General features: G+C 38.5%; 2 protein-coding genes and 1 pseudogene across 3 annotated transcripts; all 3 read left to right on the forward strand.

Annotated features, from left to right (window-relative positions):
* The first annotated feature begins 234 nt into the window (after positions 1-234).
* On the forward strand, positions 235-4,806 carry LOC107557802 (tripartite motif-containing protein 16-like). Of its 2 annotated transcripts, none has more exons than XM_016241353.1 (6): positions 235-903; positions 1,003-1,098; positions 1,307-1,540; positions 1,660-1,819; positions 3,139-3,198; positions 3,639-4,806. In XM_016241353.1, exons 1-6 carry the CDS (start codon positions 295-297, stop codon positions 4,172-4,174), a joined length of 1,695 nt encoding a protein of 564 aa, XP_016096839.1. In that variant the 5' UTR covers positions 235-294; the 3' UTR covers positions 4,175-4,806. The 2 variants fall into 2 exon arrangements, with proteins under 2 accessions (XP_016096839.1, XP_016096840.1); XM_016241354.1 differs by lacking the exons at positions 235-903; positions 1,003-1,098; positions 1,307-1,540; positions 1,660-1,819 and adding exons at positions 1,955-2,058; positions 2,158-2,253; positions 2,462-2,695; positions 2,815-2,974.
* A 1,196-nt stretch (positions 4,807-6,002) lies between these two features.
* On the forward strand, positions 6,003-9,050 carry LOC107557804 (tripartite motif-containing protein 16-like; annotated as a pseudogene).
* Positions 9,051-10,413: 1,363 nt separating this feature from the next.
* On the forward strand, positions 10,414-20,291 carry LOC107557792 (protein tilB homolog). The gene is made up of 12 exons (XM_016241330.1): positions 10,414-10,423; positions 10,587-10,754; positions 10,845-10,922; positions 12,304-12,476; positions 12,558-12,733; positions 13,133-13,306; positions 14,250-14,324; positions 15,293-15,355; positions 15,540-15,609; positions 16,054-16,149; positions 17,396-17,478; positions 20,040-20,291. The coding sequence occupies exons 1-12, from the start codon at positions 10,414-10,416 to the stop codon at positions 20,230-20,232; spliced, it is 1,359 nt and encodes a 452-aa protein (XP_016096816.1). The 3' UTR covers positions 20,233-20,291.
* The last annotated feature ends 5,593 nt before the right edge of the window (positions 20,292-25,884 follow it).

Here is a 25,884-nt window from a genome sequence, read left to right on the forward strand (position 1 = left end):
CTGTGACGTGGGCCCTAAAAGGGTCTTTTCTTTAATTACTAGTGTGTGATCCAAATATCAGTAGAATCTTTGTTATATATTTACAATCTCAATTGTGTTCTTTTAATAATGAACAATATCAAATCCCATTTTCAAACCCCATTTCATAAACGTTCAAGATTCAGAAAGTTTAAGTAAAAGTATTATCGAGTCTGCTTATTATGGCGCTGTTCTACATATGATCTTTTATAACCTTACTGTACACGACACGGGAAACGCCTCAGTTTGGAGAAAACGAAAGTTAGGCAGTTGTACATGTCTCTACGCAGCAAAATGGCAGACGCCAGTACTTCATGGTCTCTGGAAGAATTTAACTGTTCAATCTGTCTGGATCTACTGAAGGATCCAGTGGCGCTTACCTGTGGACACAGTTACTGTATGAGCTGTATTACAGGCTACTGGGATCAGGATGATCAGAAGAGAGTCTACAGCTGCCCTCAGTGCAGACAGACCTTCACTCCAAGACCTGTTTTAGGTAAAAACACCATGCTGGCTGAAGTGGTGGAGAAAATCAAGAAGACAAAACTCCAAGCTGCTCGTAATGCTCAATGTTTCCCTGGATCTGGAAATGTGGAGTGTGACGTCTGTACTGGGGACAAAAACAAAGCCATCAAATCCTGTCTGGTGTGTCTGAACTCTTACTGTCAAAATCATCTTGAACAACATGAAACTTTCTTCAAAGGTAAGAGACACAATCTAATGGGTGCCACTGGACAACTGCAGGAGATGATCTGCCCTCAACATGAGAAACTGTTGGAGATTTTCTGTCGTACTGATCAGCAGTGTATATGTTATTTGTGTACAATGGATAAACACAAAAACCACGAGACCGTATCAGCTGCAGCAGAGAGGACTGAGAAACAGGTAAACTGATATATTTATCCTTAAGTATAGCTATTTACTTGTTTTTAGCATGCAGTATTATTCATGATTCAGGTTCATGATTATTTGTTATTCCTACAGAGACAGCTGGGTGAGATGCAAAGAAAAAAACAGCTAAGAATCCAGGAGAGACAGAAGGAGCTTGAGAAGCTGAGAGAGGCTGTAGAGTCTCACAAGGTGAGTTTTGAGCAGAAGAACAGCTGCTGGCTGCTGAAGAGCTGTTTCAGACTCAGTTAGGACTCTCTTCCAGTCAGTCAGTGAGGAGCCAGTGCTGGAGCTCTTTCAGTCCCACTGAAGCCCACTGTGGGGAACAGGCTGTGTGAGGTAGCAGTAAGAGCTGAGTGAATGTACTGATTCTAATGCTTCTCTCTCTGTGTCCTAACAGTGCTCTGCACAGGCAGCAGTGGAGGACAGTGAGAGGATCTTTACTGAGCTGATCCGCTCCATTGAGAGAAGCCGCTCTGAGGTGTCACAGCTGATCAGAGATCAGGAAAAGGCTGCAGTGAGTCGAGCTGAAGGACAACTGGAGCAACTGGAGCAGGAGATTGAAGATCTGAGGAGGAGAGACGCTGAGCTGGAGCAACTTTCACACACAGACAATCACATCCATTTCCTCCAGGTAACAGAGATCTGACAAACAGGACAGTGATCTTTAGAAAGGGAAGAGCATGTTGTTCAGAGATTTTTGTTTCTATCAAATGTTTCTGTCTTTAGCTGGTGTTTTGTGTCTTTGTATAGAGTATCCAGTCTCTCTCTGTTCCTCCTGGATCTACAAACTCGCCCAAAATAACTATCAGTTCTCGTCTCTCTTTTGATGATATTGGTAAATCTGTGTCTCATCTGAGAGAAAAACTGGAGAATTTCTGCAGGGAGGAGATAGAAAAGATATCTGGTAGAGGTAAAACACTAACTCATCCTTTTATGAGAAAAATAGGTCATACAGTATAATGTAATAATGTAATATTTGTTATGTACAAAGCATATCAATATCTGAATGTGACATGGTTTTAATAGTTTCTCGTACTGTTGGAGATTTTCTGTCGTACTGATCAGCAGTGTATATGTTATTTGTGTACAATGGATAAACACAAAAACCACGAGACCGTATCAGCTGCAGCAGAGAGGACTGAGAAACAGGTAAACTGATATATTTATCCTTAAGTATAGCTATTTACTTGTTTTTAGCATGCAGTATTATTCATGATTCAGGTTCATGATTATTTGTTATTCCTACAGAGACAGCTGGGTGAGATGCAAAGAAAAAAACAGCTAAGAATCCAGGAGAGACAGAAGGAGCTTGAGAAGCTGAGAGAGGCTGTAGAGTCTCACAAGGTGAGTTTTGAGCAGAAGAACAGCTGCTGGCTGCTGAAGAGCTGTTTCAGACTCAGTTAGGACTCTCTTCCAGTCAGTCAGTGAGGAGCCAGTGCTGGAGCTCTTTCAGTCCCACTGAAGCCCACTGTGGGGAACAGGCTGTGTGAGGTAGCAGTAAGAGCTGAGTGAATGTACTGATTCTAATGCTTCTCTCTCTGTGTCCTAACAGTGCTCTGCACAGGCAGCAGTGGAGGACAGTGAGAGGATCTTTACTGAGCTGATCCGCTCCATTGAGAGAAGCCGCTCTGAGGTGTCACAGCTGATCAGAGATCAGGAAAAGGCTGCAGTGAGTCGAGCTGAAGGACAACTGGAGCAACTGGAGCAGGAGATTGAAGATCTGAGGAGGAGAGACGCTGAGCTGGAGCAACTTTCACACACAGACAATCACATCCATTTCCTCCAGGTAACAGAGATCTGACAAACAGGACAGTGATCTTTAGAAAGGGAAGAGCATGTTGTTCAGAGATTTTTGTTTCTATCAAATGTTTCTGTCTTTAGCTGGTGTTTTGTGTCTTTGTATAGAGTATCCAGTCTCTCTCTGTTCCTCCTGGATCTACAAACTCGCCCAAAATAACTATCAGTTCTCGTCTCTCTTTTGATGATATTGGTAAATCTGTGTCTCATCTGAGAGAAAAACTGGAGAATTTCTGCAGGGAGGAGATAGAAAAGATATCTGGTAGAGGTAAAACACTAACTCATCCTTTTATGAGAAAAATAGGTCATACAGTATAATGTAATAATGTAATATTTGTTATGTACAAAGCATATCAATATCTGAATGTGACATGGTTTTAATAGTTTCTCGTTATACAGTATGTGAATTATAATACAGATCTGTTTCCGTAGTAACATACATTGTGATCATTCCCACCTCTGAGCCCAAAACCAGGGAGGAGTTCCTTCAATGTAAGTCTCTCTGAACAGGTTTTAACCCACTCTATAATAAAATTGCAAAATAAAAAATACTCCTTAAAATACATAACTATGAACAAACATCAGTTCATGAATAAATCTTCTAATTTCACATGAGACTTTATTCAAATCAGTTAACCTTTAATATTGAATCAGTTTTTCTCCTCAAACACAACCAATGTGCAGCATCCATATGGATCATGCAACGGCAGCTTATATACTGTATATATATATATATATATACATAATCACCCTAAGATCAAAATATAATTTCTAATTTGCAACTAAAGACAGACTCTAACAATTCATAAACTCACTTTTATCTTAGCTTAAACAGTTTTACGGTCCATAAAAAGCTAAGTAAAACTTAAGTATTATTTTAATGATTGAAATTTGCTGAATTTCATGTGGATTACATGCTCTATCTCCATTAGATTCTCATCAACCCACTCTGGACTTAAACACAGTAAATAAGAATCTCTGTCTGTCGGAAGAGAACAGAGTGATTGAATACACTCGTGAAGAACAGCCGTATCCTGATCATCCAGACAGATTTGATCACTGGTCACAGGTGTTGTGTAGAGAGCGTGTGTGTGGACGCTGTTACTGGGAGGTTGAGTGGAGTGGTTGGGTGTATATATCAGTGTCATATAAGAGCATCAACAGGAAGGGACGGGGAAAGAAGAGCGAGTTTGGTTGTAATGATCAGTCCTGGTGTTTGTTCTGCTCTGACTCTCGTTGCTCATTCTGGCACAATAACAAAGGGACTGAACTCCCAGTAGTCTCCAGCTCCTCTAGAATAGGAGTGTATGTGGATCACAGTGCAGGAACTCTGTCCTTCTACAGCATCTCTGACACAATGACCCTCATTCACAGAGTCCAGACCACATTCACTCAGCCTCTCTATGCTGGGTTTGAGTTCAGTTCATTATGTAAAAGTGTAACAAAAGTTAAACTATGTAAGTTATAAATAAGATACAACTTCATTCTACAAATAAAATAGCATATTAACAGTTTAAGCTTCATGATAAATCAGCAACTTGGATACTGAAGTCTTTTACTTTCTAATAAATAAATCAACACTGATCATCTCTCATTAAAAAACTTGGCAGCTTTCTGAAAAAAATATCTTCTGATATGATCTAACAATGACTGGTGAGTATAAAAAATAAATGAATATTAAAATCGACTTTGACAGAATAGTATAATATCAGGCTACACTGTGTATGTTCAAGTCTTCAGAGGCTGATGAAATTTCACATTCAACAATCCACAGTAAAATGTATTTCATTATACATTATATAAATACATTAAAATCTATTTCAGTAAAATTTAGTTTATTTGATCTAGACAATTTCTGTAAGTTTTGCAACAGACACCTAAATTGTAATAGTTAACGAGCAAGCTAGAGCTTATTGGTCTACTTTGTTGATCAGTATCAGTAAGTCAAAATATATTTTGCTTGATTAGATTTAATAGGAGTCATAAAACCTCCCTGTATTTTGTGTATTGTCACTTTTTGTGGGTTTCTGCTGATGTATTCCGTTTTACTACAAAAACTCTGTAACACTGGGTACAGTTCACTCAATAAACATCACTGCCAAGGCAACTCTCTCAACTCTCTCATTCTTGTCTATATTTTTGGGGTGATTTTCTTCTTCCTTTTTGGAGCATGAAAAAACATTGAATATTTACTTCTTGTTTAGACGTGTGACATTTGAACTAGAGAGAGACCCTTGTAACAACTCACTGTTAAATGAGTGTATCTAATAATTCCTCTTTGAAATGAAATAGCTTGATATAAGTAATAAAGTAGTTAAATCAGTTAATATCTTGCTTATGTTCAAATAAATCAATCAAATCCATGTTGCTGCCACCAGGCTTTATGGGAAAGACATATCACATGCTGTTGTTTTCAGAATCCCAGTAATATTTTCTTTGTTACAGCAGCTCTCCTGTCTTTAAATTGAACACATTTATAAGTGAATAATAAAGTCCACTTTTACAGTATTTTTGTTGTTTTGGAGCATGACATTTGCAATAACCCGAATATTTGTCCAAAAAAAAAAGTATTTTTTTCCAGAGAAGAAAGTCAGCCACATTGGTTTGGAACAACACCAGAGTGAGTAAATCGTGTCAGGGGCAATGTGTGGTTGTGTTGAGAAGAATTTAGATTCTAGTGTATATTCTTTAAATACTGCAGTGGTATTTTTTTGTGGCGGCTGATATGTACAATCATATTTATCATTGAACCAATAACATATTTCAGCAGGTTTTCATATATTTGCTAATAATTATGCTCATGTACACAAATGATATTCCCCTGATATACAGTAGGCCTATTAAAATAGTCTTGATAATCAATGCCGCATCAATCTCACTAATCACTAATACAACACATCTGAATTATGCACATTACTGGGTAAATCAGTTAAAACATGATTTAAAAAATTCTAATTAAAAAATACTCAAAGCCTTCTTTGCCTCTTCGGACGGACTGACATGGATTTGCTTTCATGTGTTGATAGTTGCTGTGACCCTAAATATGATGAGCATTTTGGACAGTGGAGGGATGTACTGTATGTGTTGATAGTGTCTGAGACAGTGCCCTCTACTGGCTCACTGTAACTTTGCATTCTTACACTCAGTTTATATTGAGGCTGTATTTGAGGCTGTCCTATATTGTTTCACTTTTTATTATCTTATTGGCACACCCGTATGCGCATGATTCTTAAACACAAAACCAGGAAACAGCTCAGTTCAGAGAAACTATATGTGATCAATTGTTGAGCATTAAAATGGCAGAATCCAGTGTTTCTTTGGCTCAGGATCAGTTTGTCTGTCCCGTCTGTCTGGATCTACTGAAAGATCCAGTGGCCATTCCCTGTGGACACAGTTACTGTATGAGCTGTATTACAGGCTGCTGGGATCAGGATGATCAGAAGGGAGTCTACAGCTGCCCTCAGTGCAGACAGACCTTCACTCCAAGACCTGTTTTAGGTAAAAACACCATGATGGCTGCAGTGCTGGAAAAACTCAAGAAGACAAAACTCCAAGCTGCTCGTCCTGCTCAGTGTTTCGCTGGATCTGGAGTGTGACATCTGTACTGGGGACAAAAACAAAGCCATCAAGTCTTGTCTGACGTGTCTAGAATCTTTTTGTCAAAATCATTTTAAACGGGATGAAGAATTTTACTCAGGAAAGCGACATAAAGAGATGGACGCCACTGGACGACTGCAGGAGATGATCTGCCCTCTACATGATAAACTGCTGGAAATTTTTTGTTGTACTGACCAGCACTGTGTATGTTATTTGTGTACAATGGATGTGCACAAAAACCACAAGACTGTATCTGCTGTAGCTGAGTGGACAGAGAAACAGGTATGAACTAAAAGACACTGCTAGACCTATTTGTACTAAATACAAATATTTATGATTCCATAACAGCTACATAATAAAAGATGACTGAGTAGTTCTAAACAATGATAATACTATTATGTAATCATTTAGTTTATCACCATATTTGTTTTACTTTGTAAATATTCATTTCGTAGCAGTCTCATACATAGGGACAGCTGTAATTAGTTGTCATCTGAAGAGCATATGACAAATGGACTTTGAACGTGTTTGTTATTTCTACAGAGACAGTTAGAAGAAACCCAGAGAAAACTCCGCCAAAAAAATCGAGAAAAGAAAGGAGGAGATTCAGAGGCTGAGAAAGTCTGTAGAGTCTCACAAGGTGAGTTTTGAGCAGAAGAACAGCTGCTGGCTGCTGAAGAGCTGTTTCAGACTCAGTGTGGACTCTCCTCCAGTCAGGCAGTGAGGAGCCAGTGCTGGAGCTCTTTCAGTCCCACTGAAGCCCACTGTGGGGAACAGGCTGAGTGAGGTAACAGTAAGAGCTGAGTGAATGGACTGAATCTAATGCTTCTCTCTCTCCGTGTCCTAACAGCGCTCTGCACAGGCAGCAGTGGAGGACAGTGAGAGGATCTTTACTGAGCTGATCCGCTCCATTGAGAGAAGCTGCTCTGAGGTGACACAACTGATCAGGGCTCAAGAAACATCTGCATTGAGTCAAGCTGAAGTACTATTGGAGCAACTGAAAAATGAGATTGAAGATCTGAGGAGGAGAGACGCTGAGCTGGAGCATCTTTCACACACAGACAATCACATTTATTTCCTCCAGGTAACAGAGATCTGACAAACAGGACAGTGGTCTTCAGGAAGGGAAGAGCATGTTGTACAAAGATTGTTTCTGTCAAATGTTTCTGTCTTTAGCTGGTGTTTTGTGTCTTTGTGTCTGTAGTGTTTCCAGTCTCTCTCTGTCCCTCCTGGATCTACAGACTCACCCAGCATCACTCTCAGTTCTTGTCTCTCTTTTGATGGTTGAAAAATCCATAATTCAAATGAGAGAGAAACTGGAACATTTCTGCAGAGAGGAGATAAAAACGTTATCTAGTAAAGGTAAAACAATGAATCTTTCTTTTATAAGAGAAGTGTGTCATTCATCATATAACACTGTGTAGAAGTACAAAGCATATCGGAATCTGACATGGTTTTGATTTAGTTTCCCTGAATTACAATAAATCATTGGTTTCCATAGTAACAGATATTATGAAAAGTTCTACCCCTGAGCCCAAAACCAGGAAGGAGTTTCTACAATGTAAGTCTCAAAGAAACACACACCAAGACTAAACGCATTTAAACCTACTATAATGAAATTCAACAACAGACTGAAACATGCAGACTAAACTCCATTAAATACACAAACATCAATCATGATTTTTATTTCACATGAGATTCAAATCAGTTATATTCCATCAGTATTTAATCAGAACAAGTTTTTTTTATGAACACAGAACTAGAGCCAATAAATGAGTCATGAATTATTCTACGACTTGCAATTCTATTGTGCAACTAAAGAACAAAGAGACTCACGTAGACACAGTTTTATGACGTCAATTACAGCGAGAGTCACGTCACTTGATATAAAAAGTACCGGCTCTCTGTTACCTTCACTTTAACCATGTTACTGTCTATAAAAAGTTTTAATGAGTGAAGTTTAGATTTCCTGATTTACATGTGTATTATATGCTCTGTCTCTATTAGATTCACGTCAGCTCAATGTGGATTTAAACACAGTGAACAAACTTCTCTGTTTGTCTGAGGGGAACAGAGTGATTGCGTACACTAATAAAGTCCAGCCGTATCCAGATCATCCAGACAGATTTGATCACTGGTCACAAGTGTTGTGTAGAGAAAGTGTGTGTGGACGCTGTTACTGGGAGGTTGAGTGGAGTGGTTGGGTGGGTATATCAGTGTCATGTAAGAGAATCAGCAGGAAGGGACGGGGAAAGGAGAGTGAGTTTGGTTGTAATGATCAGTCCTGGTGTTTGTTCTGCTCTGACTCTCGTTGCTCATTCTGGCACAATAACGAAGGGACTGAACTCCCAGTAGTCTCCAGCTCCTCTAGAATAGGAGTGTATGTGGATCACAGTGCAGGAACTCTGTCCTTCTACAGCGTCTCTGACACAATGACCCTCATTCACAGAGTCCACACCACATTCACTCAGCCTCTCTATGCTGGGTTTAATTTCAATTCACTATCTGTATTCTTTTCCAGAACAGAATCAAAGGTTAAACTGTGTGATCTAAAAATATAGATGATTCAAGTGATTCAGCAAATAAAACTGCATATTAGAAGTTCGAGCTCCAAAATAAATCAGCAACAGTAAGACGTTCTGAAGTCTGCTGAACTCTGTGGAAATAACGCATGCCAGATTTCTGAATAAAAAAATAATGATTGTAGAGAACTTCATGTATATGGAATATGGAAGAGTCATCAATGACAGTAACAGTCCAAACAATATATACTGTCTTCACAAGATTGATGAAATTTCTACTTTAGCACATTCAGTGATTAATTACTATACGTGTTGTATTTCAGTAAAATGTAATCCTTGATTTATTTTCAAAAGGGCAGGAAAAATATACAATCATTTTCTCTGAGATTTCGTATGTAAGAGCAATCTATGTAAATTTCGTTTATTGTGTTTATTTTATCTATACAATTTCTGTCAATTTTGCAGCAGATTTTGAAAGAGATTTTTTGTAATCTACAGCAAACTAGCACTTAGTCTACTCTGTTGACCAATATCAACAGGTATGAATACTACACCAAGCAATACAGTATAAATAAATGTATAATGATTTCTCCAGCAGATATTTTACTTGACCAGCTTTTAAAAGTTCCCTGACTGTTGTGTATTTTCACATTGTGTGTGTTTTTCTCTAGTTGTATTATGTTTTACCACAGGAATCACTCTGTAATGCTGGGTACTGTTCACTCAGTAAACATTACTGCAAGGGCAACTCTCTTAAGTCTCTCATTCTTGTCAATACTGCCAATATTATTTGAATCTGGAGCATGAGGAATACTCACATTTAATTCTCATGTAGGCATATGAAATTTGAACTTAAAGGGATAGTTCACCCAATAATGAAAATGCTGTCATCATTTACTCACCCTCCATTTGTTCCAAACATGTATGAGTTCCTTTGTTCTGTTTAAGACAAAAGATGATATTTTGAAGAATGTTGGTAACCAAACAGAAGCCACTAGACATCTGCAGTATTTTTTCCATACTATGGAAATCAATGGCTACTGTCAACTATCCCAACAATGATACTAACATTTTCAAAAATGTGGAAAACATGTTTATTCTGTGTTTTCCGTGGATTCCTGGATTCGATGAATCTGTTGCCAGATCTGCGGGCGAACCAGATCAATGTCCCCACCAATTCTGAAACAATTGGAATTGACAGACATTATGTGATTTAAAAATATGTCTAAAACATTTAGTTCCCCTACTCCAGAAGAATGTTGTTACATCCTTCACTCAGCATCACCAAAATCAATAGATTTCTTTGACTGTTATTGTTCACCCTGACCGCTAGGTGGCAGAGTTGCTACTTGAATATAAACTGAGCAACTGGAGCGTTTTGTTGATAAATGGCCAATAAACTTGTTGTTCAGCCGTGTGTCACGATTACACAGTGCTAGTGAAGATTAGGACTGCTATTGTCGAAATTAATTCTCGGCTGTTTTGCTCGGCTGGAACGTTTCAAAGGATAGGCCTGGAAACATAAGCACGAGCTTCTGCAGCGTGCCCGTTTCTATAGCAACGCAAAACACACTTGAGCGAGCAAGTCATGGTCCGCAGTAAGTGCTTTATTCCTAATATAAAGACCATTTTAATTTATTCATATAATAAAACAGTTATTGTATTATATGCCTCTTTAAATAAATGATTCTTCACAAATAATTTTTTTTAGCGGTTTTGCTGTTGGTAAACTAATCCTCTCTTTCCCTGCTTTCTGATCAGTCAGTGAGGATCTGATCCGCCGCAGAGCAGAACACAATAATGGGGAGATCTTTTCCCTGGAGGAGGTTTCCCTCCATCAGCAGGACATCGAGAGGATCGAGCATATCGACAAATGGTGCAGAGACCTCAAAATCCTCTACTTGCAGAACAACCTCATCCCAAAGATAGGTAACGTTCCTGTAAGCAAACATTCCTGTACATATCAGTGGGAACACAACTAAACGCATGGCTATTCATATGCTTTTAACTTTTATGCAGAAAATGTGGGCAGACTAAAGAAGCTGGAGTATCTAAATCTGGCACTGAACAACATAGAAGTCATCGAGAATTTAGAAGGTGACTTTCATATATATATATAGAGAGAGAGAGTGAATTTGGCAAGTTTCAGCAATTTTGTGGATTGTTGTGCATTAGTTTTTTTAAAATATTTCTATGTTTTTTAGTAATTTTTGTTTCAGTTTGAGTTATTTTAGTACATCAAGTTATATGAAAATGAGAGCTGTTTCCTTGGCAAGTTTTTTTTTTTGTAATTCTATTTAAGTTAACATTTATTTTATGTCAGGTAATACAAATATTTGTATACAATTTTAACTATAATGACTCTACTTTCGGAAGGAGACGCAGGAGTAACGGAGAGAGAGAGAGTGAATTTGGCAAGTTTCAGCAATTTTGTGGATTGTTGTGCATTAGTTTTTTTAAAATATTTCTGTTTTTTAGTAATTTTTGTTTCAGTTTGAGTTATTTTAGTACATCAAGTTATATGAAAATGAGAGCTGTTTCCTTGGCAAGTTTTTTTTTTTGTAATTCTATTTAAGTTAACATTTATTTTATGTCAGGTAATACAAATATTTGTATACAATTTTAACTATAATGACTCTACTTTCGGAAGGAGACGCAGGAGTAACGCAACTTTGCAAACTTTAATGAACAGGGTAACACACACAGAGATGGCGTTTAACACAGGAAGCTAGACATAGGAAACACTGGGCTTATAAACACAGGGAACGTAATCAGGGAGAACTGAAACAGGTGGAGTAATTCATCAACAAACATGGAAACTAATGAGGGAACACCTGAAATCAAAGAACACAAATCAACATGAGGGAAACTGGGTCATGGGGAGCAAAACACAAGACATGGAACACAACACAGGGGCAGTCCAAGTCCTACTCAGAAATATATATATATAAACTGGTCCCAACATTGTTTTTAGCGAATGTGCAGTTCTCCTCAAATTCACATAAGTGTCCTAGCAGAGAAACCACAAGTGTAGTTTATCATATGAATTATGTACATGATAACTGGGTCATGGGGAGCAAAACACAAGACATGGAACACAACACAGGGGCAGTCCAAGTCCTACTCAGAAATATATATATATATAAACTGGTCCCAACATTGTTTTTAGCGAATGTGCAGTTCTCCTCAAATTCACATAAGTGTCCTAGCAGAGAAACCACAAGTGTAGTTTATCATATGAATTATGTACATGATTCAATTCTGACAAATCAGAAAATGTTCAAATGCTTAATTTTAACAGTATATGTGTTCATCATTTGAAAATTAGCAGCTCTCTTTTTGTGAAATGTTTTGCTTGAAAAGTGTGGTGTAATATAGGTATTTTGTTGCAAACATACTGTATTACAGCTCTAACCAGGCTTGATTTTTGTGTCAATCAGTTCACGTGTATGCATGTAACTGTAATATATGTGTGTAGGCTGTGAGAGCTTACAGAAGCTAGACCTGACGGTGAATTTTGTGGGTAAGCTGAGCAGTGTGGAGTCTCTGAAGCAGAACGTTCTTCTCCGAGAGCTCTACCTGGTGGGAAACCCTTGTACTGAATTTCACGGATACAGACAGTATGTGATGGCATGTCTGCCTCAACTACAGGTATTGCATTGAGACAGACATATACAGAAATTTTTTTTAGCCTTGCGCTATTTATGAACGACTGTCTTTTGTGCTTTGCAGTGGTTGGATGGGAAAGAAATCAGGCGAGGTGAGCGTATTCAGGCCCTGCAGGAACTGGATGCAGTGAGGAGACATGTTTTAGAGCATGAGGCGGAGTATTTAGAGAAAAGAGAGGAACAAAAAAGAAGTGGTTTGAAAGAGACAATAGAAAAGCAGGAGGATCCTCAAATAAACCAGTGAGTGTCTATAAGGTAGCTGAAGTTTGAATAACTGAATTAGGAGAGTTAAAAGACTATTTGGGTTGTATTAGATAAACTTTAACAGATTGTACCCTGAAATTTACCTTTTTAGAAATTAAAGTAAACTTATTGAAGTCTGTATAATTCACACAGTAGAAAGTACACACAGATTTTATACTGATTCACCCTAAAACTTTCTTTTGAAAAGCTTATTGAAGGTTCTTGAAAAGCTACATTCACAGAAAATTCCTCATAATATAATTGATTTTGAAGAAATTTCTTTGAATATGAACATACTATGGTGTTTTGCGTAAAAAAGAGCGTTATCTGCTTTGAGCCAGAACTGTGATTTTTTTTCTTCTGATGAGCCTTAACCGTGATGATTATTTCACACAGATTGCTCTCTGAAAACCAAAACGGGACTCATCAGAATCCAGAATCAAGCTCTAAGGCCCACACCGAGGATAAAGAGAAGGAATTCTGGGAAAAGCCATGCCCATTCACACCAGAATCCAGACTAGAGGCCCATCGCCATCTGGAGGACAAGAGAAGGGTCAAAGAGAAAGAGAGGTACTTGCTTACTTATGGCGCTTTTCCACTGCGTGGTACGACTCGGCTCGGTACAGCTCAGTACGGCACGGCACGGCTCGGTTCGGCTCGGTTTGCGTTTCCACTGCAGTTTAGTATCGCTTTAGGGTGGGCGGGATTATTCACATGTGGTTATAGTTGCGCCGCCTCTACTGCCGAAAACTTTTTCATTCCGCGTTGCCCCATCAAGCTCTCGCTGGATCCGCTCCTCTGCTATCAACGAGAGGAACGTCTGTACTTCCTCAACAGGGGGAACAGCCACTTTTTGGTTGTTAAAAAAAGGTGCGCTCGTTCAAAACAGTTGCGTTCTATCCTTCGCTGGCTGTGCTGATTCAAATCTTGCGGTTCTATTTATTTTTTTATTTATTTATTTTTTTTTAATCTAGCGGTTCTTTTGTGTTTGTGTCACAAGTTCAGTGATGCAGGTAGTGACGATTCTCTCCGGCCAGTACGTGATCAGCAGAGTTTACACGTCACGTTTTGGTAACGGTTCGGTTCGCTTGGAACCCCAACCGAGGTGGTACTAAAAAAAGTACCAGGTACCAGGTACTGTACCCAGTGGAAAACCCCCAAAAAGTGAACCGTACCGAGCCGTACCATGCACTGGAAAAGCACCATAAGAAAAAGAGGACTGAAATCACTAATGGTATCTATATCTAAATATCACCGTGATGCCCATTTCTCAATCTTTACATTTTTATGAGATAAAGAAGAGAAAGACATTAAGCTTTTGCATGTTTTTCCTGTCAAGTCAATTCAAGTCAAGTCACCTTTATTTATATAGCGCTTTTAACAATACAGATTGTGTCAAAGCAACTGAACAGCATTAATTAGGAAAATAGTGTGTCAATAATGCAAAATGACAATAGTAAACACTCATCTGTAAACAATGTTTCTTACTGCAGTCAATTCTGTGTTTCTACAGAGAGAAGCCTAAAACCAAAACCCCTAGAACTCTGATTACTGCAGATGGACGAGTGCTGAACATCAACGAGCCCAAGTACACACACAAAAAACACAAACACACTACTCATGTGTAGCCAAACGTCAGTCCGGTCCAATTTGCAGATTATTCTAGCCAAGGACTGTCCTACTTAGACAGGAAGAACTCAGCTGACAGAAAGCTGTCAAACACATTTTCTTTTGCTTGCTGCTTATTTTCTCAAACAAATTCTAAGGCACAATTCCATACCTTATGAACATGATTTTGTGTTGTGGTGGACAGACCCTGAACATGATTTTGTATTGTGGTGGACAGACCCTGGCTACAATAAATTGTGTTGCAGTCAGTCAGACTGAAGCCAGCTCTCACCATTTTAAAGTGACCCAGAATCCACAAAAATGGAAAACTGCATATATCCAAAATGCTTATGTCCAAAAACATGCATGAGGTCAAAATTCAATGAGGCAAAGCAAACAAATGGACTTATCAAAAAAAAAAAAAAAGGTACAACGCTGTCACTGGAGCAGTACTCTAAGGTACAAAAATTAAAAGGTATATCTCTGTACCCCATTTATCCCTAAATGGTACATCTTCGTACATTTAAGGTACATATTAGCTTACTTAAAGAATACATGTCAGTACCTAAAGTGTACATATTCGTACCTTTTGAGTGGGTACCACCCCAGTGTCAGTTGTACCTTTTTTTTCTGAGAGCGTGGGCAGAATAATGTGTAAAGTGGACCAGAATTTATGCCAACAGTCAAAAGTCTGGCTAGATGAGACTAGGGCTAGCAAGACAGCCATAAAAGCACAAGTGATAACTTGAATCTATTTATAGTGAGAAACAGGAAATCAAAAACAGGTAAGATGGCTAAACTAGGTCACAGGAGAGATACAGTATATATCATACATCAACAGTGCCTCACTCCAACCAGAGATACACATGAGCTCATACACATACTCAAACACTATAGTACCAGCTTGAGTTTTAGAAATATTTATTTCATGTGATCTCTACCTCCAAGGTTGGACTTCAGTCTCACTGAGGATGAGAACAACTGCATGCATTTGGAAATACATGTTTACAGGTACAGACACACTCCCTCACTCCAGCTAGCTCTTGTCCTGCACAACAATCGGCACAAAATGATTAAGTCATGATTTAGCAGTATACTTTCTTTTTTTCTTTGAGTAAACTTTGTGTGTATTTGTCATTTAGTAACTTTTCTCCTAACAGCATCCACTCTCACATTGGTCTCATCTGTGCCGTAGGCATATGGACACCTCACTGCTGGATGTGGATGTTCAGCCAACATACGTGAGAGTGACCGTCAAAGGAAAGGTATACTATCCATCTCTCTATCTCTCTCTTTCCCTCTCTCTTTCCCTCTCTCTCTCTCTCTCTCTCTCTCTCTCTCATCTGATGAGTTTGACCTTTAAAGCTGATTACCCAGCAGTAAATCTACACTCTTTATTCTTGTCTCTCTCTTTCCCTCTCTCTTTCCCTCTCTCTCTCTCTCTCTCTCTCTCTCATCTGATGAGTTTGACCTTTAAAGCTGATTACCCAGCAGTAAATCTACACTCTTTATTCTGCCTCATTTCCTCACAAGTCGGCCGCAGACCAGCACAAGTAACGGTTCTCGCCTCACCACACCACAGATGTTTGTGCGTGTGTGTGACTGATCTCGTGATGACTGGTGATAATGTAGATCACTTTTACAGTGGCAAGTGCTTGGAACCCCACATTAATAAAAGTGTGTGTGTGTGTGTGTGTGTGTGCGCGCAGGTGTTCCAGCTGGTATTGTCTGCAGAAGTGAAACCTGACAGCAGCACAGCACAGAGATCCCAAACCACCGGCCACCTGCTTCTCATCCTGCCTCTGGTACAGCTCACACCTGAAACACACCTTTCAAACACCCTCCTGATGTCTTTGAACATAGTTTCCATCCCAGTTTGTGCAGTATGAACATCAACAAGAGAAATCTTACCAAATATAATATCTGTTAAAATCATTCCCTTCAATATAGTCCCAGAACTGTGCCATAATGTAGTTAACTGATGTGAAGTACTATTTGAAAATTGATGCGCCCTACAGTCTGACATGCTGTGCAAAACTAAAACTATTTTAAGAAGCATTTTCTTTTTTCATGTATTGGCTTTTGCGATCTGATATTAATAATGCTACAAGGAAACTTGTACATGAAAAAAAATTTGTACAAGTTTATTAAAGTCAAAAATATGATTGAAAATTATGCTAAATGTGAAAGAAATGGTGGGGATTTACAACACTTAAAATTTATTTTACATTTATGTACGCTACTGTTAAAAAGTTTGAGGTCGGTAAGATTTTTTATTGATTTTTAAAGTAAAAAATACAGTAAAATAGTAATACTGTGAAATATTATTATAACTGCTTTCTGTTTTAATATATTTTAAATTTTAATATACTTAATTTATGTAATTTGTTGTTTTATTTATTGAATTAACTAGTTTATTTCTGTGATGGCAAAGCTACATTTTCAGCAGTGATTAGTCTTCAGTGTCACATAATCCGTCAGAAATCATTCTAATATGCTGATTTGGTGCACAATAAATATTTATCATTATCACTGTTAAAAATAGTTTTGCTGCTTAATATTTTTGTGGGAACCTTGATATATTTTTCCATGATTCTGAATATAAATTTTAAAAGAATAGCAATTATTTGAAATAGAAATCTTTTGAAACATTAGAAACGTCTTCACTGTCACTTTCAATCAATTGAATGCATCCTTGCTGAATAAAAGTATTAATTTCTTTTAAAAAAAACAACAACATATAAATAAAGAAAGGAAATATCGTACTGACTCCAAACTTTAGATTTTTTTTGAATGTGCAATTTTTTACCTAAAATCTTGCTGTTTAAAAAAACATTGTTCATAGAAGCCAATTGCCAAGTGTAGTGAAACTGGAATGGGAACCTAACAAACCGTTGTATTAGCATGCTGGCTAACAGCTTTCAGAAAGTGTAGTTGAATGATCAGTTAATTTGTAAGTTTTTTTTTTAAGGATAACTTTTTGCATACATATCTAGACTGTATAAAACCTCTCCTTAAAACCCATTCTGGTATATTTGTGTTTTGTTCTAGGCACATGGAGAGATAAAACCAAAGAAACCCATTGCCAGGCCGACCAGTGTCACCAGTAAGCACAATATCAAGAAAGGGACCAGGTAATTCAGTTGCAGTTCAGCTGCATGTCTATGTGAACTTGTGTGTTTCTGTCTTAATAGTGTGATCGTGGTTTTGATACCACACCAGACCACAAAAAAGTGGCCTTGGTCTGGGATAGTTTTTAATCATAATCAACATATCAAATATACAAACCCTAAAACAGAATTCTGCTAAATACCTTTTGTATTCCAAGAAAAACTACAAATCTGGCATTCAAATGACATGAGGGTGAGTGAGATGATGACAGTATTTTAATTTCTGGGTGAACTATTCATTTAAGGTGACAAGAATCGAAGTTGTGTCCTTGAGCAAAACACTTAACTGCAGGTCACTCCAGGGACGCTGAGCTTCTTATTAGGGAAGTGGCTTTGGAGCTAAGTTTAATAAATGACTAAATTGCACTATGTACACACACTTATCTGCTTTATAATTGATCTCTCTTTTTAGACCTTTCTCCCTTTCTCTCGTTTACTCTCTGCAGTTTACAGCGGGAGGTCTTATGCGGTCACTTTCACACTGAACCATATCCCTTGTGTGTGTGTAGGCACCTCTAATGGGTCTTAATGCATGTTTGCATTAACCCGTGTGACTCTGGAATAAGTTTGTTGACGCTAGGGATTTATTCCATTTGTGCGACTGTGTGTCTGTGTGAGTCCTTCAGTCGGTTTATCAGCATAGTAAGTGAACACTGGGGTATAACATTAAAGACCTAATAAAAATGCAAATAAGATGCAAATAAACCAGTTACTGTCATTCCACTCACAAACACACACTCTTCTGCCCTGACTTCATCCTGATGGATGACATCATCTCAACCTGATTACTGGCTGGGAGGTCAGATGCTCTTGCTTTTATACGCACGCACGCTTGTGTTATTATTTACTGAGACCCTGAGGTCACACACACACACACACACACACACACACACTCACGGTTCTAGTGACACCTGTGTTTGTGTACCTGCCCCTGAGGAAATCATTGCACTTTCTGTAAATCATCTGTGTGTGTGATAATGTACCCGCTGAGTCACTGATTGGCTCGGAAAGTACAATATAATTGCACGCTATCAGTAATTCAGAGTCCAATCAGGTTTCAGCTACCGCTCTAATTAAATTTATAGTGATTCATTCTTAAAGCATGAGAGAGATGGAAGCGGAGATAAAAAGAGTGACTCTAATACTGTACTATAAATATTATGTATTATTAGTGTTATTGTGTATTCAAAGAGTTCACCAGAGATCGTTAGATTACTGTCCTAGCAAAAATAAAGCCCTGCTGTACGTTGAAGTCACAAGCCTTTCAGTTTGAGTCTACAGGATGTCATGGCTGATTTATCTGCTATCATGATGGGTGGGGCTGGCCATCATACTGGGATTTGTGTTTCTATGTAAGAGGCAGAAAGCTGCAGCACCCACAGCACTGTTCTATTGGGGAGGCCTGCGGTACAACATGATGATGGTGGAGAGCAGTAGTGAATTAATGGACATTTATCAGCTTACCTCATTTATAGCTTGTCAAGTAATGAACAAACATGGTTTCTGTTCGCTTCTACTTTCTTAATCTGCACAGAGAATCCATAATGATCCATTAAATGAATTAATTAAGGACTTTAAGCAAACAGCTGCTGATGGAATGACAACGGCGTTCTGCAAAAAAAAAAAAAAAGGTTCTAGTGTGCATACGTGATTATCTACTACTTTGTGATGTTGTACTGTAATGTCTACTACAGAATATCTTATTTAGGTAACAGATTAGGTAACATTGTTTTATGGTGTGAGGTTGGATCACAGTAAGTGATCATTAAATGCCAAATCAACCCTTTTCTTGTCTTCTTAAATGACTTTTTTGTAACTTTGATAATCCTCTCTTGCTTAGTGATTGCATTCTATGGCAGTTAACAGTTTACTTCCAGTCACCGTTGCTGTTCCATCAGCATCTGTTTCTTGAAGTCTCTGTTACTTCCAGGACAGCTTAGTGCAGTTACACATTTGGGGTTAAATGTCTAGTTCAGTGGTTCTTAACCTCGCACTGTACTCCCACTGTCCAACACAATATTCAAAGGCCCCCTATATAATATTAACAGAACTATAGCTAAGATATTCACACTAATATTATTATGAACAGAAACTTGTAGTGTTGATATAGGTAAATTAACCACAATTCATTTTGTGAGCCCTGTGTGTTTTTATAGTGTGGACAAAAAATAGTGTTTGGTTACCAACATTCTTCAAAATATCTTCTTTTGTGTTCCTCAGAATAAAGAAAGTCATACGAGTCTGTTAAGTTAAAGATTATGAAAAACTTTTTTCTTCATAATAAGGTACACAGATGAATCATGCACAGTAAGAACTAGGACATTTATTCAGAAAGTGAATAGGGTCAAATGTGTCTTATAGTGTGCGTCTTTGTGGTGGATGTGATTTAGCAAAGAGCAGGTGGGAGAAACCGACTTTGATTTTGCAGAGATTGTGCTGACTGAACAGTTAGACTGGAGTTATAGACTAATAAATTCTTAAAACGCAACAAAACAGCAATCTCAGTCAGATCTGTCTCTCTGCAGGGAAGCGCCAGGGCGTGAATTATTGGAGGTGGATCCAGGTCTGGCTGGGAGTCTGGCCAACATTGTTCCCAAAGGAAAGGAGTCTTCCCACAAGCCCCTGCAGCTCTCGCAGCCTCACCAGTGCTGTGTTGTCGAGGAGAGGCCTGTGTCAAAGGACTTCGTGGACGATCCAGAAGTGCCTCCACTTATGTGAGCGAGACAGATAGAGAGAATATGCTATGATATGACACAGCAAGAGAGCATAAGCATAATCACACTCTCTGCTGAGCTTGTGGAAGTGTGTGTGTGTGATGAAATAATGTGAGATATATTTAGTTCTCTTCATTTGACATATAGTTAAGCAGATGAGTAATTGTCGGTCTCATTAAAGCTTGCTGAATAGTTCACTGCTACACATCCTTCACTTTCAGTGTGTTCTCTCTCTCTATCACATGCACACACACACACAGATACTCATTTATTGACGTACAGTTGTGTCTGTCTGATATAAAGGAGGAGGTGTCTCTAATGCTGTGTCTACACCAGATGCGGGCATCATGTCGGGACAAAACTAAATTGCTCCAATAATAATCAATGAAGCTGTCCGCAATGGAAATGCCTGTTTTGTTTTGCTTTATTCAGTTGATAGACACACTTTCTATTTTTGATTTGCATCTCTTATTTTCTTACAAATTAAATTAAATTTATTCTTCAAATTATTTTCTCCATCCATCTGAAATGATTTTATTCATGAATATAATGTGTAAAATGTATTGCTATGTATGTACTATGGTTCCATCAAAACCAGCTTGTGATGTTTCTGGCCTCTGACCTACTATTTTAAATATCCATTTGTTTGTAGTAGTCATAGCAATAAAATTGTCTAAAATTATTTTGCCTTTCTAAAACAGGTCATACAAAGTCACCTTTATTTCTATAGCGCTTTATGCAATACAGATTGTTTCAAAGCAGCTTCACAGTGATATTAAGATGCAAAAAATCAAAGGTTTGAATGGTTCTTCAAATATAAGACAAATTCAAATTTTGCTGTAAAGCAACTCTAAAATAATATAGTGTCATTATCGTATAGTTCTATTATATTCTATTAGGGTTCAATTGTAAAGTTAATCAATTTAAATTCAGCTATAAGCAGCTCAACGGAAGGCAACGCTGTCAGTTAAATGTTGATTCAATTCAGTTCAATAAGGTGTCAATGTTGCAAAATTCATTAATTATGAAACCAAATTGATTCAGCTATAAAGCAGCTCAACAAAATACAATAGTGTGATGTGATCATCCAGCTCATTTCAGTTCACAGAACTTTTTTTTACCAATGAATTTCTTTTGGAAATTAAGCTGCCAATGCTGATTGTGTCTTTAGTTAGTAAACATTCTGAGGTGACAAACAGCTTCAATGCCACTGTAGTCAGCCTTACATGTATTGTCACCTGCTGGTGGATGGCATAACTACATCATTTTGAGTCCAAAAAAAGATCCTGCACCTGCCAAGCAACTGCCATTGAGATATTTCTCCGGATATTACATAAACTTACAATAGTCTTTGGGTCAATCATGTTTTTTATTTTTTTATTTATATATATATATTATTACTACATATTAGTATTAAATGTATTAGATGCTTTTACATTGTTACAAAAATGTTCAGTTTCAAATAAATGCAGTTCTTTTGAACTTAATATTTATCAAAGAATCCTGAAATGTTTCTTATAATCATATTTGAATTATGTCTGAAGGATCATGTGACACTGAAGACTGGAGTAATGGCTGCTGAAAATTCGGCTTTGCCATCAAAGAAATAAATTGCATTTTAAAATGTATTAAAATAGAAAACAGATATTTTAAATTGTAATAATATTTCACAATAGGGGAGAGCGGGTGAGTTGAGCCTGTTTTTACTTATGGTGAGCAGAATACAGTAATGGGTCCAACTTTAATATGTACATAAATTACAGGATGTGGTGCATCCTTGAGAATAATCACTTTAGATCTAAAATAAACTGCTTTTCCAAAGAAAAAAGTGGTCTCTTGGCTCAACTTGCCCCCAGTGAGGGGAAATAGGAGCCTAGGGAGAGGGTAAGTTGAGCCACACGGCCTTAAACTGTGCCATTGATTATGCTGAAGTAAAACTTAACATTTTCACCTCATGCTATATCAAAGGAAGATAAATTCAGAGAAAATGACTTCTTAAAATCTATGGACTGGCCATTCATCCAGGTAGTTTCCCTGCCTGTGGCTCAAGACGCTGGGTTAGGCTCCAGCTCCCCGCAACTGTAATAAGGACAAAGAGGTTTGGATAATAGAATGGATGGATGGATGACTTCTTAAATGTTTTAATTTAAAGATACAGTTCACAACTTTGAAGGCATTTTTAAAATTATTACAAAATTTCAGAACAAAATAAAGTTCAAATTGAAGAATAAAAAAAAAACAAAAAAACAGACTGCATCTGACCGAACTGGGCTAATAGTACTCAACATCCCACTTATAAATGTTGCAGGGAAATACAATTTCATAAAAACTTCAATGGCCAATTTTCATAAACAAGGCCTATTTATAATTTTCAGAACAAAATCAAGTTAAAAACAGAACAGAATTAAAAATGTTTGGTCTAAAATAATGAAATGTCACGTAGAATTACAGTACAATAATACTTTATAATCATATGAAGGGGTAGGCCACTGGTTCAACTTACCCCAGGACTTTTGGCTCAAATTAACCCACTCCTACCATTTTATCAAACTTGTATCATCCAGCAGTTTAGAGCTAACATCATGCTGACAGTGTAGCCTCATATTATAACTTCCTAAACACAAACACATGTGTGATCTTTTTTGGGATTTGTTTGTAATTGTTCAGACACAACATGCATGAGTTCCTGAACATACAAAAATCACTGTGAACGGCTTTTTTGAACCTAAATGTAATTACCAATTATATTCAGCAACTCATAATGTAATGAGTATAATGGTTAACTCTTCAAACATGTATGGTCATATCAACAATTTTGTCTAGAAACAAGGGGTGGCTCAACTTCCCCACAGGCTCAAATCACCCCGCTCTCCCCTATTGCTGTTTTTACTTTATTTTTTATCAAATACATTTTTATCAAATAAATGCAGCCTTGGAGACCTCTTTCAAAAACTAAAATCTCACCCACCCCAAATTTTAGAACGATAAGTGTATTTCCTTTGTAATTTGATTCTGGTCACTTGCACGTGGTTAGTGATTATTATTCAAGATCTGTGTTTATGTTTGTTTAAGTTGGTTAAAGTTGGCTTTCCCTGTCCTTCTCTTTTTTGTTTTTTTTCTTATATGTGTTGGAGGAACGTGTGGATATGTGTTGGAGATGAAGGAAAATGCTGTTTTGTGTGTGTGTGTGTGTGTGTGTGTGTGTGAGAGAAAGAGGTCAGATGTGTACATAACTGCCCAAAAAAACATCCTGAAAAAATGTATCATGGTTTCACGTTGGGTTTTGTTTAGGATCTAAAAAGGTTAGATCCATGTGCAGAATGTTTATTAAGTATAGATAATCAGAACAGAACAAAAACGTGGCAAAAGGTAATTCAAAACACAGGGAACAAGAAACAGGACGTAACAAAATCAATACTGCCGCCAAGACAGAGTGAGCATGGAATAAATAGTGATGGGATGATGAGTAAATTACCTACAGGTGATCATGATCAGAACAGAAATTACCTACAGGTGATCATGATCAGAACAAAAAGACTAGCAAAGACTATGGAAAACAGAGTTCAAAACATGTAACAGTGAAACGGGAAGAGCACCCTCAAGTGGTCAGTCCAAGGCACCACAACCAGACACTGTGACATAACCCCCCCTCTACGGAGCAGATACCAGACGCTCCACCAGAAAACATAAAAGTTCAGGAGGGAGGTGGAACTGAGGCGGACCAGGGGGAGGGACGGCGGGCCAGGACCATGCAATGGAAGGGGGTCAGGGCTCTGGAGTGGACTCAGAGGGCTCCCGGACTGGAGCGGGCTCTGGAGTGGACCCTGTGAGCTTCCGAACTTGAGCGGGCCCTGGAGTGGATTCTGTGGGCTCCCGGACTGGAGCGGGCTCTGGAGTGGACCTTGTGGGCGCCCGGACTGGAGCTGGCTCTACTGTCCTCCTTCTCGCCCTCAGCTGCTCAGTGGGAGTCAGAAAGGCAGGGGTGGTGGGAAAATCACTGCGGAAGGGTTCTGATTGGCCTCCAAACTGTCTGCCTGTTCTATCACGGCCAGGTGATCCGTCCATGTCACTGCTCCACCATGGCCTCCTGACCTGTGGTGGTAACCTGCTCCCTTCTGGTTGCCTGCTTAACCGGCTCCACCCTGCTGGTCATCTGCTCCACCATGGAGATCCTCGGTCCCACCTGCTCCAGGCCTGGTCCTCTCTCATCTTGCACTGTCGTCACTCCTCCTTTTATCCTTCCGGAGCTCCTCCATGGGACTCGAGAGTGGTGAGTGGCACAGGTGTCACTCATTATCATTTATTCCACCGGCCTTGCTCCACTCCCACGGCTCTCGGCCCCGCCCTACTCGTCACAATTACATTTTAAAATATATTCATATAGAAAATTGTAATCATTTCACTATATTTCTGTTTTTGCTATATTTTCAAATAAATGCACAAATGTTTTTAATTATTTGAACATTTTTAACTATATCTTGAATCCCATATTTTCAGTTTATACTGTATTTTTTTAAAACCCTGTTGTATTTCGCTAAATGTTCAGAGTTCCGATGTTCAGAAAATTTCTTAACCAAAACGTTTGTGAAAAGCATTTTGATAATGTAGTCAATGGATTGAAATATAAGTGTACTGCACTTCATGTGCTTTTCACATTAGGAACTGCACACCAAAAGTTAATTCTGCTCCAGATCTGTGTGTTTACAATAAGACTTATTGTCCTAATGTATCCAGTTTGAATTTTAGGTTTTTGAAACTGTTGCAAATTAATAAAACATGATGATTTAACGCAGCAGCTGGACATAGACTGAATTATTCAACCCCTGTCACCCTGACAAAGATGCTCTCTTTTCTTTCTCTCCCCACTGTCTCTTCAGTTCCCCTGGCTCTGCTGTTCCTCCAATCTCTGACAAGGAGAAGATGCTGTCTGCTCTGACTTTCCAAGAGCCTAACACCACAGTCAGGTCATTTTTGATGTTACTTCACTTTTATTGATCGGCCTGTCTTTTTCATCCTTGCTTTGCTCGTTCTCTCTCTCCCCTCATTTCTTACTGTAGCCTTAGGATCCTGCTTTCCCGAGGGAAGTGTATTTCAGATGGTGGTGGCACAGGCTCTGAACTATGGCCGCTCTCTATCCTTCTGAGGTTAACAGTATCTCTCCTAGCTGCTTGACGTCATAAGCACTTAAATTTATGGCTTATGAATCATAAAGATTAATGTGTTCACAGAAAGAGGAATTAAGGAAGCCTGCATCTACTTCAACTGCTTCATCCCAAAAGAGAATTGGGACTGGATTTAAACTGACATGGGTGACTGGATAAGCAGAAAGACAAAGAGATTCATGATTGTGTTTTGATTTACAGGTATGTTCCCATAATGCACTGCAGTACTGGGGTCACCTTAGAGTGTACCATAAAGCAGTGTATGTAAACAGAGCTTTCGGTGGATTTTGAGTTTAACAATGTGAATTTACACCTTTGTGGACAGATGGGATCGTTTTAGATCTCTGGTCTTTTGTGTGTGTGTATTTCAGCAGCCATCTTGACTAGCCCTGTAAAAGCAGTCAAGATACTCCCACTGCACTAGAGACTAAAAATGCCAACAAAGAGGTGAAACCCCCCCCCCCCCCCCCCCCCCCCCCCCCACCCACACACAA

This window comes from Sinocyclocheilus grahami, unplaced genomic scaffold (assembly GCF_001515645.1).
Source record: "Sinocyclocheilus grahami isolate Dianchi unplaced genomic scaffold, SAMN03320097.WGS_v1.1 scaffold620.1, whole genome shotgun sequence".
Classification (NCBI taxonomy): domain Eukaryota; kingdom Metazoa; phylum Chordata; class Actinopteri; order Cypriniformes; family Cyprinidae; genus Sinocyclocheilus; species Sinocyclocheilus grahami.

Excerpts from the sequence above, each read along its gene's own strand:
- LOC107557802 (XM_016241353.1), top strand. The coding sequence starts at position 295 with ATGTCTCTACGCAGCAAAATGGCAGACGCCAGTACTTCATGGTCTCTG. Across the intron at positions 1,541-1,659 it reads ATCACATCCATTTCCTCCAG|AGTATCCAGTCTCTCTCTGT; the intron begins GTAACAGAGATC and ends GTCTTTGTATAG. Across the intron at positions 3,199-3,638 it reads CAGGGAGGAGTTCCTTCAAT|ATTCTCATCAACCCACTCTG; the intron begins GTAAGTCTCTCT and ends TATCTCCATTAG.
- LOC107557792 (XM_016241330.1), top strand. Across the intron at positions 10,755-10,844 it reads CAACCTCATCCCAAAGATAG|AAAATGTGGGCAGACTAAAG; the intron begins GTAACGTTCCTG and ends ACTTTTATGCAG. Across the intron at positions 10,923-12,303 it reads AGTCATCGAGAATTTAGAAG|GCTGTGAGAGCTTACAGAAG; the intron begins GTGACTTTCATA and ends ATATGTGTGTAG.